This window comes from Gossypium arboreum, chromosome 10 (genome assembly GCF_025698485.1).
Source record: "Gossypium arboreum isolate Shixiya-1 chromosome 10, ASM2569848v2, whole genome shotgun sequence".
NCBI classification, from domain to species: Eukaryota; Viridiplantae; Streptophyta; class Magnoliopsida; order Malvales; family Malvaceae; genus Gossypium; species Gossypium arboreum.
In genome coordinates this window covers 8,901,762-8,918,106 of record NC_069079.1, presented here as the reverse complement: position 1 = coordinate 8,918,106, position 16,345 = coordinate 8,901,762, and the positions used below count along the sequence as shown (strand labels likewise).

At 35.5% G+C, this 16,345-nt stretch overlaps 4 protein-coding genes across 4 annotated transcripts; 2 read left to right on the top strand and 2 right to left on the bottom strand.

Moving 5' to 3' along the window:
• Nucleotides 1-1,035: 1,035 nt before the first annotated feature.
• Nucleotides 1,036-7,270, top strand: LOC108482819 (kinesin-like protein KIN-13B). The gene is made up of 12 exons (XM_017785911.2): nucleotides 1,036-1,580; nucleotides 2,148-2,372; nucleotides 3,100-3,291; nucleotides 3,530-3,631; nucleotides 4,088-4,165; nucleotides 4,280-4,361; nucleotides 4,663-4,822; nucleotides 4,905-5,207; nucleotides 5,638-5,856; nucleotides 5,984-6,344; nucleotides 6,453-6,518; nucleotides 6,670-7,270. Exons 1-12 carry the CDS (start codon nucleotides 1,410-1,412, stop codon nucleotides 6,847-6,849), a joined length of 2,139 nt encoding a protein of 712 aa, XP_017641400.1. The 5' UTR covers nucleotides 1,036-1,409; the 3' UTR covers nucleotides 6,850-7,270.
• Nucleotides 7,271-7,291: 21 nt separating this feature from the next.
• LOC108482820 (uncharacterized) lies at nucleotides 7,292-8,266 on the bottom strand. Its single transcript, XM_017785912.2, has one exon. The coding sequence runs from the start codon at nucleotides 7,898-7,900 to the stop codon at nucleotides 7,484-7,486; it is 417 nt and encodes a 138-aa protein (XP_017641401.1). The 5' UTR covers nucleotides 7,901-8,266; the 3' UTR covers nucleotides 7,292-7,483.
• A 1,251-nt stretch (nucleotides 8,267-9,517) lies between these two features.
• Nucleotides 9,518-14,360, bottom strand: LOC108482818 (uncharacterized). The gene is made up of 9 exons (XM_017785910.2): nucleotides 14,109-14,360; nucleotides 13,201-13,836; nucleotides 13,025-13,113; nucleotides 12,318-12,671; nucleotides 11,809-12,111; nucleotides 11,453-11,695; nucleotides 11,083-11,304; nucleotides 10,388-10,934; nucleotides 9,518-10,039 (listed from the first exon to the last, which is right to left on the bottom strand). Exons 1-9 carry the CDS (start codon nucleotides 14,236-14,238, stop codon nucleotides 9,825-9,827), a joined length of 2,739 nt encoding a protein of 912 aa, XP_017641399.1. The 5' UTR covers nucleotides 14,239-14,360; the 3' UTR covers nucleotides 9,518-9,824.
• Nucleotides 14,361-14,867: 507 nt separating this feature from the next.
• LOC108482821 (60S ribosomal protein L37-3) lies at nucleotides 14,868-16,332 on the top strand. The gene is made up of 4 exons (XM_017785914.2): nucleotides 14,868-15,003; nucleotides 15,111-15,246; nucleotides 15,854-15,955; nucleotides 16,057-16,332. The coding sequence occupies exons 1-4, from the start codon at nucleotides 15,001-15,003 to the stop codon at nucleotides 16,101-16,103; spliced, it is 288 nt and encodes a 95-aa protein (XP_017641403.1). The 5' UTR covers nucleotides 14,868-15,000; the 3' UTR covers nucleotides 16,104-16,332.
• Nucleotides 16,333-16,345: the final 13 nt, after the last annotated feature.

Sequence of the window (16,345 nt, the reverse complement as noted above, 5' to 3'; positions counted from 1 at the left end):
TGCACGACCCAACCCGACCTGACTTAAGGATCTACGTGTTTTAGCCTACGCCGTTATTGTTTTTGCATTATTATTATTCGCCAAGTATGACCATTTTTGCGTTTTAACTAATTTCCTATTTTAAATGTTATATTGATTTTATCTTCTTCTTTTTTTTACCCAAGCTCATAAAAAAGTAATTTTCAGATAAAGGCAATATTTCGTATTTGAAAATTCGAGAAATCATGCCCTAACGTGCTGGGTTTCAGTTTTTCGTTTGACCAAATAACTAAATATCCTTTTAATTGCATGCTTTGAAAATCATGAGATGGTCTCAGTTTTTGAGGGCTTAAAATGTCATATCCTAACGTACTGGATATAGTATTTTATCCCTTCGAGACGAGTGAGTCTTAAATCCAATTCGAGTTATTCAAACATTCTTTAAAAAGGATTGCGTTTTAAAACTTTTCAAATTTTCAATATTAGGACATTAGTTAATCAATTTGGTACCAATCTTGGGCATGACGAGAGTGCTAATCTTTCCTCGTACGTAACCGACTCCCGAACCCGTTTTTAATATCGTGGGCCAAAATTAATATTTTAATAAAATAAAATATTTTATAAAATGATCCGATCACACTTAAACAAAAAGAATTGGTAGCGACTAATTTCAATTTTTTAAATTCGATCTCGTTTTTCAAGATAAAAAAGTTTCGACAATTTGTATTAAATGAAGAGAAAAAATTATGTCTATCAAATTATGTGCCAAACAAATAGGTTCAACGGCAAGTTAAAAAATGTATTTAAGAATTAAAAAGGAAAAGGAAAAATAAGTCATGGCACGTGTGGGGATTTTGAATGAGAAGGCTTACATAAAAAGTCAAAACCGGCCGAGCAACCGATTAATACTGCCGGCCCCACCATGTGGGACGGTGGTTGCTGATAGGCCCATTCTCAAAAAAAAAAAAATCCAGTTTACCCAAGCTCTGTACGGCCCACTGGATCCACCACCATCCCAATCAAAGCACAGTGCGCCGTCGTTTATAGGTCTCCCCTCATTTCACCCCACACGGCACGTGCGGCACGTGTCTTTAAATCTGTCTTCAAAAATTCAAAAATCAAATATTTTCTCTCTTCCTCTCACTGACACAGTCCTCTTCTTTTTCACTCTTCCCTTGAATCTTGTCTGAAACCAAAAGCTAAAGAAATTCAAATATAAAAGAGATTTTTTTTTCTTCTTTTGGGTAAAACCCTATTAAGATCCAATTAAGTGTAAATCGAGTGCATTTTATTTCTTTTTTAGTTTCATTTTAAGAAGGGACTGAACAAGGAAAGCTTTGGATCGAAGCATCCAAGCTTTTGTTTTTTGTTATATAAAAACATTATATTGCAAGTATAAATAATCGAGGAAGGGGAGAGAGAGTTGGGAGATGAACGGAATGGGGAGACAGGGGAAGAGATCTGGTGCGGCAGGGTTGCAGGTTCACCATCAGAGACAACACTCGGATAACTTCTTGGAAACGACATCCAATGGAAGGTGGCTTCAGTCTGCTGGTCTTCAGCATCTTCACTCTTCTAACAACTCCATTCCTCCTCTTCAGGTTCTCACACTTCTTTTTTTCCCCTTTCACTTTTTAAATTTTGTTGCATTATATGGTTCCGGATAATGCGCAGATAACTCAAAATGAAATTATCTATCTAAGTGTATACACATATACTTCCTTTGGTAATAATAAATGGACAATGAGTGAAATTTTTTAGATCTAATTACATAATTTTTAGTCTTAATGATAAAGAAAATTGCCGGTTGCTTTAACTCAAAATTATTTTGGTATTTATATATTTTATAGTTTTTTAGATGCCATTTCATTGGAACATAAATGGGTTTTGCTCTTTACTATTATTTTTTGGGTAGATCTAAATTTTCTTTACCGTTAAAAATAAGAACTAAGAAGTAAAAGAGGGTATTCGTATAATCTGTTAAAATTTTGATGCTCTGTTGACGTTTTATTACTTGAAGAGTGAAAAAGTAAAGATGGAAAAAATCAGGAAGAGAATGTTTAAATTGAAGAAGTGCCTTCTGGATCTTTATTGATTGATGTTCAATAAAAGTTTGTTATTCTTTTGAATGCTTGATTGTGCTATTTTTCTGCTTGAATTGAGATCAGGATTATGCATTTTATGGCGGTGGAGATGGGGGAGGACAAGGGTCTAGAATGTATAGGAATATGCAGAGGGAATTCAATATGGGGAATGACTTTTTCACGGAGCCTACAACTCCTCCAGTTGGTTCTCGGCCGTCAAGCCAGAGGATGAATGGCGATCAGTCGCCCAATGAGTTCAGTCCAGGTCTATTAGATCTGCATTCTTTTGATACAGAGCTTCTGCCTGAGGTTGGTCACTCCCTTTTTTCTTTAAAAATAATTAGTGTGTGTTTTCTTTATCGGGGCTGCATACATTCGTTGAATCATTAGTTTGGAGTCTTTGAATAGTTTATTGGAAACTAAGATAATAGTTTCCAGTTTTAGAATTGTGAAACATTATTGTTCAACAAAAAAAACAAAGACAAGATAGTTTAGATTCTTGCAATTTTGATTATTACTAGTTAATGCTTACATTTAGAAAAAGAGGGAAGGAGCATGTATGAAAATTAGTATAAATTGATGTTTTGGTGATTGCTGTAAGTAAGCTATTTGAGTGAATTCAATTTCTTCTTATGACAACTTAGGATTGAGTTCTCCATCACTTAATATAATTTTGGGTGGATTACTTAGTTATGGTTAATAACTTATTTTGATTTGTGCCATATGCAATCCATGGCTTTTGTTAGTCTTCCTTTTTATTCAATGCATACTTCCGTTTGCCCATAAATACAAAGTAGCAATGAAATTGAAAGATATTTATACTTTAGCTTTCTCTAGAAGTATGCAAGTTAATATTTTGAGATTCAATTGTGAGTTTTTGAACCTATGGATTTGATGCCAAATGCGTCAAATGTGTTACATCTACTTTTTGAACACTTTTTTTGCTGTTGCCAACGCATTGGGGAAAAAAAAAATCAGGAGTAATTTCATTTTTCATGCTTATTTATTGTACTGTTTTTTTTTTTATTGGTGACAGATGCCTGTTCCCAACCTGTATAATGGTCCTTCTCTCTATAATCCAGTTCGAGGTAGAAGCTTTGATGACTCTGAGCCCTATATTTCAAACAAACAAACAGGAAGAGGTGGTGTTGTGCCAGAGAATGAGCTCCTGAAAAGCTTTGCTGTGGACAAAGAGAAGGTCAATTCAGTTGCAAAGATCAAAGTTGTGGTATGTCTTTGTTCTGCTGGTTTAACTTTGACTTCTTAATTTGCTCAGTTTGCAACCTAAACAAATTGCAACACCAGCAAGAGCAGCAGATGATGGTTAAGCTTGTGAATTCATGCTGAACCACATGCATGCATGACATGCTTTGCACAAGTAAAATAATGCTCAACATCTTGTTTAATCTTTACTTCTGGCTACTACTACCACCACCATTCAGAGTTTCTATGGTTTTTGGCTGCAGGTGCGCAAGAGACCCCTCAATAAAAAGGAGTTAGCGAAGAATGAGGAAGATATTATAGAGACGCTTTCGAATTCCCTGGTAGTGCATGAGACGAAACTTAAGGTAACAATAACACTGTTTTGTCCTCTACAAGGTCAACACTGTACCATACTAGAAAGGTCAAATAAGAGCATAGGGATCCAAATGAACCCAGAGAATCTCCAATATATATATTTCCCAATTTTATGCCCTGAGGTAACAAAGAAAAATGCTAATGGAACTAAGAACATGTTGTTTCAACAGTTAATTATTCTGAGCAGCAGTTACGTGCATCAATCAGGAATCTCAAGGGATGTTCACTTGTATTTCAGTATCAAATTATTATTTTGGTCCTTCTTAGAGGAAGTATTATATGTTTTTTATGCCATGACATAGTACATTAAGAAACTTATAGCATTTTTATGTTTTGTTCATTTATTACTTGGTTTTTAACACACTTAAACTAACAGTCTAGCATTGTAGCTTATGAGTGGTAATCTATGCTATTTACTGACACACGTGGTTCTTGACATTTTGTAGGTTGACCTTACAGAATACATGGAGAAGCATGAATTTGTTTTTGATGCAGTGCTGAACGAGGAGGTCTCAAATGATGAGGTGAGTTGATGATCTAAATTTATTAGTGGATAAGGGAAGGATATATTACAGGACATGGATTTCCTGGAATGGTTGTTTTTCTCAGCCTGTCTTGGCTTCATTTTCTCTCTGTAGGTCTATCGTGAGACAGTGGAGCCCATAGTTCCTATAATTTTTCAACGCACTAAAGCCACTTGTTTTGCATATGGTCAAACAGGTGAATAACTGTCACTGATTCTTGGATAGATACTTTGACGGAGTTGATTGCATGACCCAAAATTTGAATTCAGTCATCTAGTGTAATATTTAATTGGCTTAATCTTTTATGAGGATATGTGATTTTATACTGTTGGTCATTGGGGTTTCCATCATTGTTGAAGTTGAAGGAGGTGGTGGTTGTTTTTTACTGTGAGATTTTCTTTTTGGACACTAAAGTTTGCCTTCTGCATCAAGTTATTTCTTATTTTTAAATTACAGATTTAAGCTCTCTTGTACTTATAGGTCTTTCTCTTGTTCAGGGAGTGGAAAAACTTATACTATGAAGCCTCTTCCGCTTAAAGCTTCTAGGGATATTTTGAGGTTGATGCACCATACCTACAGGAACCAAGGGTTTCATTTGTTTGTAAGCTTCTTTGAGATATATGGAGGAAAACTTTATGATCTCCTCAGTGATAGGAAGTAAGTTGTTACAAGCATTCATCTTATCTGGTTAGAGCTATTAGTTTCTGAATTCATTGAAAACTAATCCTTCTTACTGCAGGAAACTTTGCATGCGAGAGGACGGTAAGCAGCAAGTTTGCATTGTTGGTCTGCAAGAGTTCAGAGTATCGGATGTAGAGACTATTAAGGAGCTTATTGAGAAAGGAAATGCCACAAGAAGTACTGGGACCACAGGTGCAAATGAGGAATCATCCCGATCTCATGCCATACTTCAGCTTGCCATCAAGAGATCTGTTGATGGCAAAGAATCGAAGCCTCCCCGTGTTGTTGGCAAGCTCTCCTTTATAGATCTGGCTGGAAGCGAACGAGGTGCAGATACTACAGATAATGATAAGCAGACAAGGTAGGCTGCATCTTTTAAATTGCAACATGACATACATATAGAGCAGATTCAATTGCAGAAATTGGTATAAAATAAAAAATGTTGTTAGTATATAAGCTAAAAAGACAATTTTGGAGACAGTTAAGCCAAATAGTCTACAGTTTCTGGATCATCTCAACTTTCAATGTAGTTGTCTTAGTGGCTTTGGCCACTACATTGATTTTACTTCATGATTTGTTAGTAAGTTCAAACATTTCAAAATAGAAAGGTGTTTTGGTAGTCTGAACAGTCCTGGACTTAATATTTTTGCATTTAGAATTTGGTTTCAATTCGTGATTTCAGATCTAGCATACCAAAACTTTTCCCTTTATGTGGACAAGCTTTAGATATGTACGAGTTTAATTTTGCTGGATGTGCTTGTTTAATTTAGCCATTTCTATTTGTAATGCAGAATGGAAGGTGCAGAGATCAACAAGAGCTTGCTTGCTTTGAAGGAGTGCATAAGAGCCCTTGACAATGATCAGGGTCACATTCCTTTCAGAGGCAGTAAATTGACAGAGGTTCTAAGGGACTCATTTATGGGAAATTCCCGTACAGTTATGATATCTTGCATTTCACCAAGTTCAGGGTCATGTGAACACACTCTGAACACCTTAAGATATGCCGATAGGTAAATAAGAGTTACCTGATTATAAAAATGGTTTATAACATCTCTTTTAAATTATTCCTCTTTTGGTTTTAGTTTCTTTTTTCCTTTCACGCATTTGACTTCTATTCGTTGTAAAATCTACATCTAGGGTGAAGAGCCTTTCAAAAGGGGGAAACTCTAAGAAAGATGTTTTATCTTCAACCATGAATCTGAAAGAATCAACTGCTCAGCCCTTATCATCGGTTTTACCAACTGCGTCGACCTTCGAGGATGATATTAACAATACATGGCCTGACCAAAATGAAAGAGATGATTTCAATGTACCAGAAGACTCCTTTGAGCAGGAGATACTGATGTGGAAGAAAAATGGGAAGCTCGATCAATACGGTTTCTCTACTGCAGTAGAGAACAAGTTACGGAAGCCTAATGGTCAGACAAAATGGAAAGAACCAGTAAGATCAGATATTAAGCATTCAAAATCAGATGATGATTTGAATGCTCTCCTACAGGTAACTTTTACAAGATAATGATATTGTTACGAGACAAAAAGTAGCTTGTAAATGCCCATAGGAAACTATGAATATTGTTAAAAAGCCCATGTGTTTGCCTTTACACAGGAAGAGGAGGATCTTGTAAATGCCCATAGGAAACAAGTGGAGGAAACTATGAATATTGTCAAAGAGGTAACCCTTAGTTCTTTACACATTCTTTAGCTCATTGGGTTTCCATTATCTTAGTTCTTTACACATTCTTTAGCTCATTGGGTTTCCATTATCTTAATTCATTAAGCAATAGTTTTGAGCTATTTCATGATCTTGGGACATATATATGCAGGAGATGAACCTGCTGGTTGAAGCAGATCAACCTGGGAACCAGCTGGATGATTATATATCGAGATTGACCACTATTCTTTCTCAGAAGGCTGCTGGTATCACACAGTTACAAACTCGCCTGGCTAATTTCCAGAGGCGCTTGAAGGAACACAATGTGTTAGTATCTTCATCCGGCTATTGATTACAGAATCGAAGATAGAAGTCAAAACTATTCATTTGACTTCTCCCAGATACATTGCTAGTTTGGTTAAGCGTCTTTGGATTTGTGATTTTTTATTTTTTACAATTTTTAAGGGAGATTCTGTTGAGAATTTGATTTGGCAGCAGTTTGCTGGATGATTCAGATTCACCATGTGAGCTGCCCTTCTTTCTTTTCCATAATGCTATCCTCTTTTTTTTTTTTTTCCTTTATTTTGTTACTTTTAAAAAGAATTAGCCATTAGGCATTTTCATGCCTTTTGGGTTGCCATTGTAAAGTTCTGCAGCATTGTAACCGGAATCATCCTATGTTTCATTTACAAAAAAGAAAGAAACATAAAAAGGCACTGCGTGAATTATTACGTAATGAATTTGCGGTTTACTTTGGTGGTTAATTTTTCAAATGTTTTATGGGCTTTGAAATCTTGATATCAAACTTCCATGGCAAATCAGTAACAATAGCTTTGAAACTTCTCAAACAAATTATAACCATCAAAGAGAAACACAACTAAAATCTAAAGCAGCAGAAACAATGCAGACAAAAACACAACACAGAAAACAAATTGGGCTAAGGAAAGCATATTGATATGCACAATGAAAGGCTTTCAAGACTTGATCTACATCCTAATTGATCCGAACCTACGCTTTGAACTGTTGATGCCAGCGGCGGAGGAGGAAGCCGGTGGAATGAAGATTTCCGAGTACATTTCCATGAAGAACCTGTCAACAATAGAAAGGTAAGCCGGACTTTTAAGCCTAAAATAATAATGGAGTGCTTCTTCTACATCCAATACATGCTCCATGTCTCCAACATTCATCATCTCCAATTCCTTCATCTTTTTTGCTAATGCATAACTTCCTCCTCCGTTTCTCTTGATATAAAACTGCTCCTCTCCTTTACTCAATTGTGAACTTCCCACTTTGTTTTTCTCCTCTTTTCCTCCATTATGCTTTTTGATCTTCATTGGACTCTTATCTACAAAGCTCATGCTCATTTGCGCTTTCAATAATGTGATGGCATCATTGTTTCTCATCTTTGCCACTAAACCAACTTCCCAGTTCTCAAAAAAAAGGGGGGTTTGGATAGCTTTTTTGGTATCCAACAAAGAAGAAAGATTTAAGGTTCTAAAGTGGTTTGTGAAACAAGTTATCGGTGTTTCTATCAGCAGCTATTTTTTGGCAAGTAGTGTTGTATGGTGAGGCACAGGCTTGTTAATAATCTATTGGTGTTTCTAGATGCAACTAAAGACAAAGCTTATGGAGCCCAGAGCTGCAATTTTCTTCTGTATAGGCTTTGCACTGACTTTCCCTACATTTTATCCTTATCCTTCCTATTTTTGCCACTTTCACTCTCTTTTTCTTCATCGCAATGGCATTGGGGGCTGAAGGAGTAGTTGAAAAATGCAAATTAAAGATTTCGAAGCGATTGCGGTCTTATGAATCTAATGATCAGAAAGGTTCTTCTTGTATTAACTGCACTACAAGGGTAAATTTATTCAAAATTAACCGCATAACTTTTAGGTGTAGGTGTCATGTTTGAACAGAAGGTTTGGTGGATGAATTTGTGACCACTCATAAAATCCACCTCTGGTCGTATGCTAGCGTCCTTCATAAGAAAATAAAAGGAAAAAATTTCAATTGATGTAACATGATTTAGAAATAAAGATAAGGTTTTGTTTGATCTTCGGTACACATAAAGTGTTAGAGATTGCCATCACCCATTTGGACTCCCTCGATGCCATCGGCATTTGTTCGGAAACCAGCAACAGATTACAAAGTAGATATCAAATAGGTGAAGCAGATCTCCATGAGTAGTGCGAGTGGGATTGCTCTTTTGATCAACCGGTTGTAATTGTATGCAGAAAAGCCTCGTGGTCAAGCAACATTTCTTGAAGTTCTTCATAGGAGATTTTGGAGTCAGGCAGAGATTTCCCTATATTCCGAGCCATCACTGCAGAGGATTTTGACGATTAGTTCTTTGTTGCAGTCTTAGCTGGATAGTTCGGCGAGACGCAAAGACGATGAAGAAAAGTTTTGGGGTTTTAAAATAAATTATTCCATTTTTATTAATTTAAATTTTAATAAAATTTAAAATAAAAGATAAATAATAAAAATAGATATTTATTTTAAAATATTTAATTAACATGTATATTTAATTTTTTAAAAATATCATATTTTATTAATTAAAAAGTAAAATAAAATAAATTATACAAAAATATTAATTGTTGATACATCAATTTTGTACCATCCTAAACATTTAAAAAATTTTAATTTTAAATATTAAGTTAAAATTAAAATTTTAGAATTTAAAATTTAAATTAGTTTTTCCACACTCAAAATAATCATTTTTGCTTAATTGTTCCATCAAAACAAACTATCATCTTTTGTTTAGTTCTTCCGATTAAAACAAAAAATCAAATATTAAAACAGTTTCGTGGCTTTTGGCAAAAAAAGAGATGCTTTTTCTTCCATCGATTACTCTCAAAAATTGATAATGATGTTGTAGAACTGCCTGAATATGAACAATGATGAGCATGATATTGATACAGAGATCGGTGCTACCAAAGTTCGTCCATCTAATGCAGCAAAACAGATGAATTTGATTTGCAAACTTTTACTAGAGAAAGTTATCGTGGAAGGTGCTCCAAGTGTAAAAAATCCCAAAAGCTGCAAAAGTTCGATAGTGCAAGCATTGCCACAATACATACACTTGTATCCATACACATTTTATTGGTTCCTCAACAGGAAATTATGAGATGCTCTTCTATGTTGAGTCATCTTCATGTGTGGAGGAACATATATGGTAGCAAAAAACAAGTATTAATATCTAATAGAGAAAGGAATCTATCCGTAGCTACCTTCCCAATTTCAAGTTCTCAGAATGGCTATCGGTTTCTTGACTTGTACATAAATACAATGGCTTTTGCTTTATCATTCATTATTACCTCTAATCAGCTTCTAATTACAATTTCTGTTTTTGTTGAATCTGAAGAACTGATGCAGCAGCTTGTGAACTTCACCATAATTATTAGTTGCAGAAACAAGACTCTCTTTTATCCACTGTGGGAGTTTGCTGCTTGGATGAGAAAAGCTTCTTTTCGAAGAATCTGAAGCATAACGGATGTCCACTAATAAAATTGCAGCATAGTCATTTACATGCCGAATTGCTCTACCTAAGATAAACCAAATAAAGATTTCAAACATAAGATGCAGTTCAATGTCAAAAATCAAGATTGACATAAAGCAAGAGATTGTGGAGAATATATAGTTACATTTATGAGCGTATGCATTTAGCATTGAAGGCAGGAATTCATTTTGAATTATTTCCTGTATAGGTACTACTCAAACAGAAACCCTACATCTAGAATTTTGTTCAGTTTTAAAGAAATTAGGCCAAGATTTTTCAGCCAATGAGCCTAGAGAAATCAATTTCACCTCCTTTCCTATACAGTGACTATAACAAATATCACACAAGATATATCCTCACAATAGTATGTACTATAATAATGGTTTGCACTTACCGATTGATTGATTTACAGCTTTCATGCATAGATTTTCATAATATTCTTTCCCCCTGCGCCTACAACTCCTTAGAATGCTGAAACCAGACTGAACGTCTCCTCCATAATGTTCTTCACTAATTGAAAGTTTTGGGATTTCCATAGAACTTGTATCACCCAAGCTTTCAATATGCTTCACCTTTTCCAACAATTCAATGTCAGAAGGGCTAGGATAGGGGAGTCCAACCATGACTATGCATCGACCCATCCCATCACTGAAGTTGATGCCTTCTGATATCTTGCCACCAACCACTGCTAGGAGTATTGCACCACTTTTAGGAGCAGGGTTATCAATTGCTTCCTTGTATTTCATGAGAATGACCTCTATCTCTGTATTTTTTCTAGGTTCTCTGAAAATGTGCTTTTTCTTCAAAATCCTTTCAAGTATTCCTGAGGTTTTCCATGCATCATAGACCTGTCCTTCATACTCGAATGAAGAAAAGAACACAACAATTCCTTCAGGAATGACTGTTGCCAAATTGCAAAGTAAGAGACCTAGTTCCTCTATCTGTATATTCAATATCCAGAAAATGAAAACAGTAATGAAGTCACTTTAAGTGAGTTTGACCATAACCAAATTGAGAAAAAAGAAAGAGGTTCAATAATGGTTCGTTAAAACTTCATTGCAATAACAGATTCTGATGCAATACACCCACCATAGTTGATGAACTTCTCGAACCATAGCTAAAATCAAAAGATCTCCCGGATGGTCCACGAGATACCGCAAGTGGCAATATACTCTCAGGAGGAACAATGTGGCTACATGAAAAGAAATGGAGATGATCCAATGGTAACCATGGAAAAAGTCGCTCTCTTGTTTCTTCTATTGGTTGCAGAGTTCCCCCTGCCAGTATAACAGCGTGTGTTTCATGCACAATCTGCAAGTAGTTGTAGACAGGATTACCTTAATAGAGCAAGACCATGTCAAGTATTTAAAATACAGATTTCAATACCAAGTTTTGATCTCAAGCAAAGGAATAAATGAACTAAAAACAATTATTGAAATTATTGAATTCTTAGACTAACCTCAGAGAAAATCTTTTCCCCTGTGAGCATAACGTATTTCAAGTAAGCCCCTTCTCCTGAAGATGATGGTCTCTTCCTTGAGATTATTATCCTTCCATCACCATCATTATTTGTCAGTGACAATAACATATTTGCTAATGCCTGAAAGCCAGATAGAATGCTACCATGATCACAACTTTCCCCATTTTCCTTGACTGCTAAACCTTTCTGCATGGTAGTCATTTTATCTCCATACCCACTGACCTGGAGCAATGGTACTGTGAGTTCTGACATAAAATTGGGAAAAATAAAAGAGAGAAAGAGCTAAGCTCATAATTTCAGAATATAGAAAAAAAAGTCGTATGGACACAAATCACCTTATGCATAATGTTGCTTTCCTTTATATACTGAAACAGTTTGATCAAATTAATGTTGTCAATATCGAGGGAGAATAAAAAATCATTTATGGCCATGGAAGAGTCAAAGGTTTTGTTTTCTCTAACACCTTTTTCAGCATCTGGGCAAGTGTTTAAACGATTCCCATCCTTATCATTGAGTAGAACGCGGAGGAATGCCCGGGTAAGGACCAAAAGTGTTTGAATATATCTTCGATTTCCAGGACCCAATAGACTGCGGAATCTTCCGAAGTACTTCTCTATGTGGCTATGTACATTCTCCAACTGAAAAGAATCATGGAATAATTCAGTGACTCTAATTTTAGATGAATTAGCATAAACAATATAACATCAAAAGCTAGTACATCTGAGTAAAACAATACGTAGGAGGAGATTCAAATTCCTTCTAAAAACGATGAGGTTTCTAAATCAATTTGTAACTACCAAGATTGCACACTATTTCTCAAGTACCAATGGCAAAACCAAAATACCTGTGACAAAGTAATTTTCGCATCATACATACTAATGAGGGAATCAGCTAGATTGTGAGCCTCATCTATTATAACAATACTATCCTTCAAATTCAGCCCCAGAGCTTCACGGGATGCTTTTGAAAGGAGTGATTGATATGGAAGAACTACAAGATCAGCTGACGTGATCATACTTCGGGAACCGTAATATGGACATGTTCCTATATTTCTTCCGAGTTGAACAAGATCTTCAATATCCAATACCCCTTGGTGAGAAATTTCATCCCTAAACTGTTTTTGTAGCTTATGTTTTCTGAGCATTGGGCATCCAGAAGAAGCCTTGGTTCGCCGTACTTTTCCCTCTGTGCCTAAATTCTGCAAAAGATGAAGTACATTGTCATCAGTCAAGAAATCCCTCTTTTTTTTCCAGCAACACATTCTTTGGTTGTTAGTCTTACTTGAATTAGGGTGTGAACTGAACTTAAAAGCAAGACTAAAGGTCTCCAAAGTAAACAGACCTGGGTGTATGATGTCTTAACTTTGCTAATGACGTAATGGAATATGGATAAGTAACTAGTTATGTGGCTGCAACCTGCATGGTTGCATTGACAATCTGGTGAACTTCTAGCTCTAAGTTCCAAACTGCAACTGCTAACAGGCTTGGGATACCATCCATGATAAAGTGCATTACAACTTAACTATGGAGTTAGAACAAGGATATCAAGTACCTTCATTTTAGAAATTTCCTTTTTCTTACTCTTTTGAAGCTCCAAGCAACGCTCATTAATTTGAGTAGAGTTTCCTAGTCTCAAAACCTCTGAAATGTAAAACTTCCACAAGGTCAGCTATATATCAAATTAAAAAATAAATAACAAAATACTAAATTACGAAGTTTTGGATATACCTTCATTGATGCAAAAGTTCTTCCTTGAACCCAACGACACAACATTCATTTCATTGGCAAAGATAGTCTTTCTTAGCTCCTTCACGAACTGTGAAAGCTGCGAATGCGTTCGACTGCAAAAATAGACCTTCAATTTCACTTCCTCCTCTTCCTCAAACTCATCTTCCTCCTCTTCACTCGAAGAATTAACAGTAAACTTATTGCCTTTCCTCTTTGAATTCAAACTTCCAATACCGCCTTCCTCTTCACTTTCATATTCTTCAAGCAGAAACTCATTATCATCCAAGTCCACCACATCATTTTTCTTAACTGACCTTTTGCATTCTTTGTTTTCAAGGAAACTTTCTTCATCTATATTGCGTGAAAATAAGTCCCGGTGACTATCTTTATTCATTCTTTTTTTGTATTTTTCTGATGCAAAACCATGTTTATTTTTTTCGCTCTTCTTCTCATCAACTTGGTTGTCTTTGTTCACAACAAAGTTTTTGATCCAATCAGGTTCATCATCTGAACCAATTTCACCATTTTTTCCCTTTTTTTCATCAGATTCTACCCTTTTTTCAGATTGATCTTTTTGTCTCTGATCAAGCACCCATTGCAAAGCACTACAGATAATGCTCAGAGTTTTGCCGGTTCCTGATTTTACATGAAAAATTCAAAAAAAAATTCTATGTTTTCAATTAAAATTAACAACCCTCTGGTTCTACCAAAAAGAAGGAACCAAGCATGTACAAAAAATCAATTATACAAAATATACATTAAGGGGGGTGGGGGGACTCGATTTAAGTTAAAATACAAATATTTTAGCTTTTCTTCTTTTACCGCTTCAACATTGCAATATTCTTCTAACCATTTTCTCAGCAACCAAACCTTAAAAAAAATAGTAGACAGAGAGAAAGATAAAGTACCGGTGGGGCTTTCGAGCATGGAGACGCCGCCTTTATCCAAAGAGTGATAAAGTGCATTCATGAAATCGATCTGGATTGAATATGGCTTATAAGGGAATGCTGGAAATTTTGCCTCTCCTCCATTTTCCATTTTTTTTTTCTCGACTAAAACTTGGGCGCCTTCGCCTTTTTTTCCCCAAGTTCTTTTGCTGTTCTCCTCTGATTTTCCCGCTAAATCCCCTTAAAGAATAGGTTTTTTTTAAAAAAAAATTATATACTATTTTCTCGACCAAACCTAAGCCCATTTGAAAGAACAGATATTTGTTTGGGTAAATTACAGTAGAGGTCACCCAATTATAGTTTTTTCTCTTTTGGTCACTTAACTATGAAAAATTACAAAATGATCACATAACTATAAATAAATTTCTTTTTTGATCACCCAACTATGAAAAGTTACAAAACAGTCACCAAACTATTCAATTTTGTCTTTGTCGGTCACCAATTAACTAACGTAGAAATGGAAACACTCAAAAACTCAATATAGTTGGGTGAGTAAAAATAAAAATAAATTAAATAGTTGAGTGAATATTTTGCAACTGTTCATAGTTGGGTGACCAAAACAAATTTAATAATAATTAGGTGACTATTTTGTAAAAGAAAAAATAATAATTGAGAGACTACTAATGTAGTTTACCCTATGTGTTCTAGTCCTTTGGAAGGTTAAATTGGGTCAATCTCTGATTTTAGCCCAAAATGGAAACAACCCAGATATTGGCCCATCCATGTAATCAAACTCTTCTTCAACTCAATCCTGATAAACCCTTTGGTGCCATGCTACTTTCTTCCTCCGCCGCTCCCTTTCTTGTTCAGAGCCCAAAGAATAAACTCTTGGGGTTCTCCTGCGTCAGCTCCAATGGTGAAATAGCAAAAAGCAACACTTCTTTTCTTTTCCTTTTTGTTTTTTTTTTCCTTCCTTTGATCTGGTTGGATGCTTACAATTGAAATGAATATCGTAATTCGCAGGGAAAGGGAACTGGGAGTTTTGGTAAACGAAGGAACAAGACCCACACTCTTTGCGTGAGATGCGGCCGCCGTAGCTTCCATCTCCAGAAGAGCCGTTGCTCTGCCTGTGCTTTCCCTGCTGCCCGTAAGAGGAAATGTAAGTGCCCCTCTTTTTTTTTGTTGCATATGTTATTAGGTCGGCTTTCAAAATCTGGATTTCTTCTTTGTTTGATTTATTTTCTGGGTTTGTTTCTTTACGTGCTCATTTTAATCAAATTAATCTCTTTGATAAGACTGTATCTGTGATTGTAGTTTTCTAGTTTGTTTTTCCACTTCAATGTATTTATTCTAATTGACTATCATTCCTCTTATCCCTTTTATCTTTGTTTAGTAAAATCTGGGCATATAAGTTAAAGTTCTTACATTTAGAGGCGGTTGTAACAATCCTAGAATCTTTAACCCTGTTTTCCTGGCACAGCTTGAATGTCATCTGCTGTTTTTTTTTTTTTTAAGAAAAAAGGTATGAACTTGTATATAAGTAGGAGTTTGAACTTTGAATGTGCATTTCTAAAATATAACTTGTATGGTAATATCTGCAGTTTCTTGTTATGATTTTGATATTTGTTAGTTTAAATGTTACAAGAAACGTGCTTATACTCACAGATCGTATTAATCCGGGTGCCATGAATATATTTGAGAGTTTTAAGAGTGTGTATGTTAATGGATTGTAAATCTAAGGGGTACTTGTTTATCGTGGGAATCAGATAACTGGAGTGTTAAGGCAATCCGAAGAAAGACCACTGGAACTGGTAGGATGAGGTATCTTCGCCATGTTCCTCGTAGGTTCAAGACTGGTTTCAGAGAAGGTATGAAATTGCTAATTTCATTATATAAACATATTCTGTTCTAGTTTAAGGGCTTTCCCCCCTTCATTTTGTTAAATATTTGTGTTGGATCATGATACTAGGTACTGAAGCAGCACCGAGGAAGAAGGTTGCAGCAGCTTCGGCTTAAGTTGGCTATGAGGTTGTTTTGATGAATCCATCTATTTTAGTAAAAGTTTTATGGGAACATTACATGAGAAATGTCAATTATTACATTGGATGCTTTTAAATATTTGTGGTTTCTATTTTCATGTAGCTGCTTAGGCTATTGTTGCTTGACACTTAATTACTGGATATTTTTGTGGATGAAGTTAATCATGTGCTTGTTTCAGTTATGATGCCCTTCATCTTGTTTCAAATTATAGTCTTCTT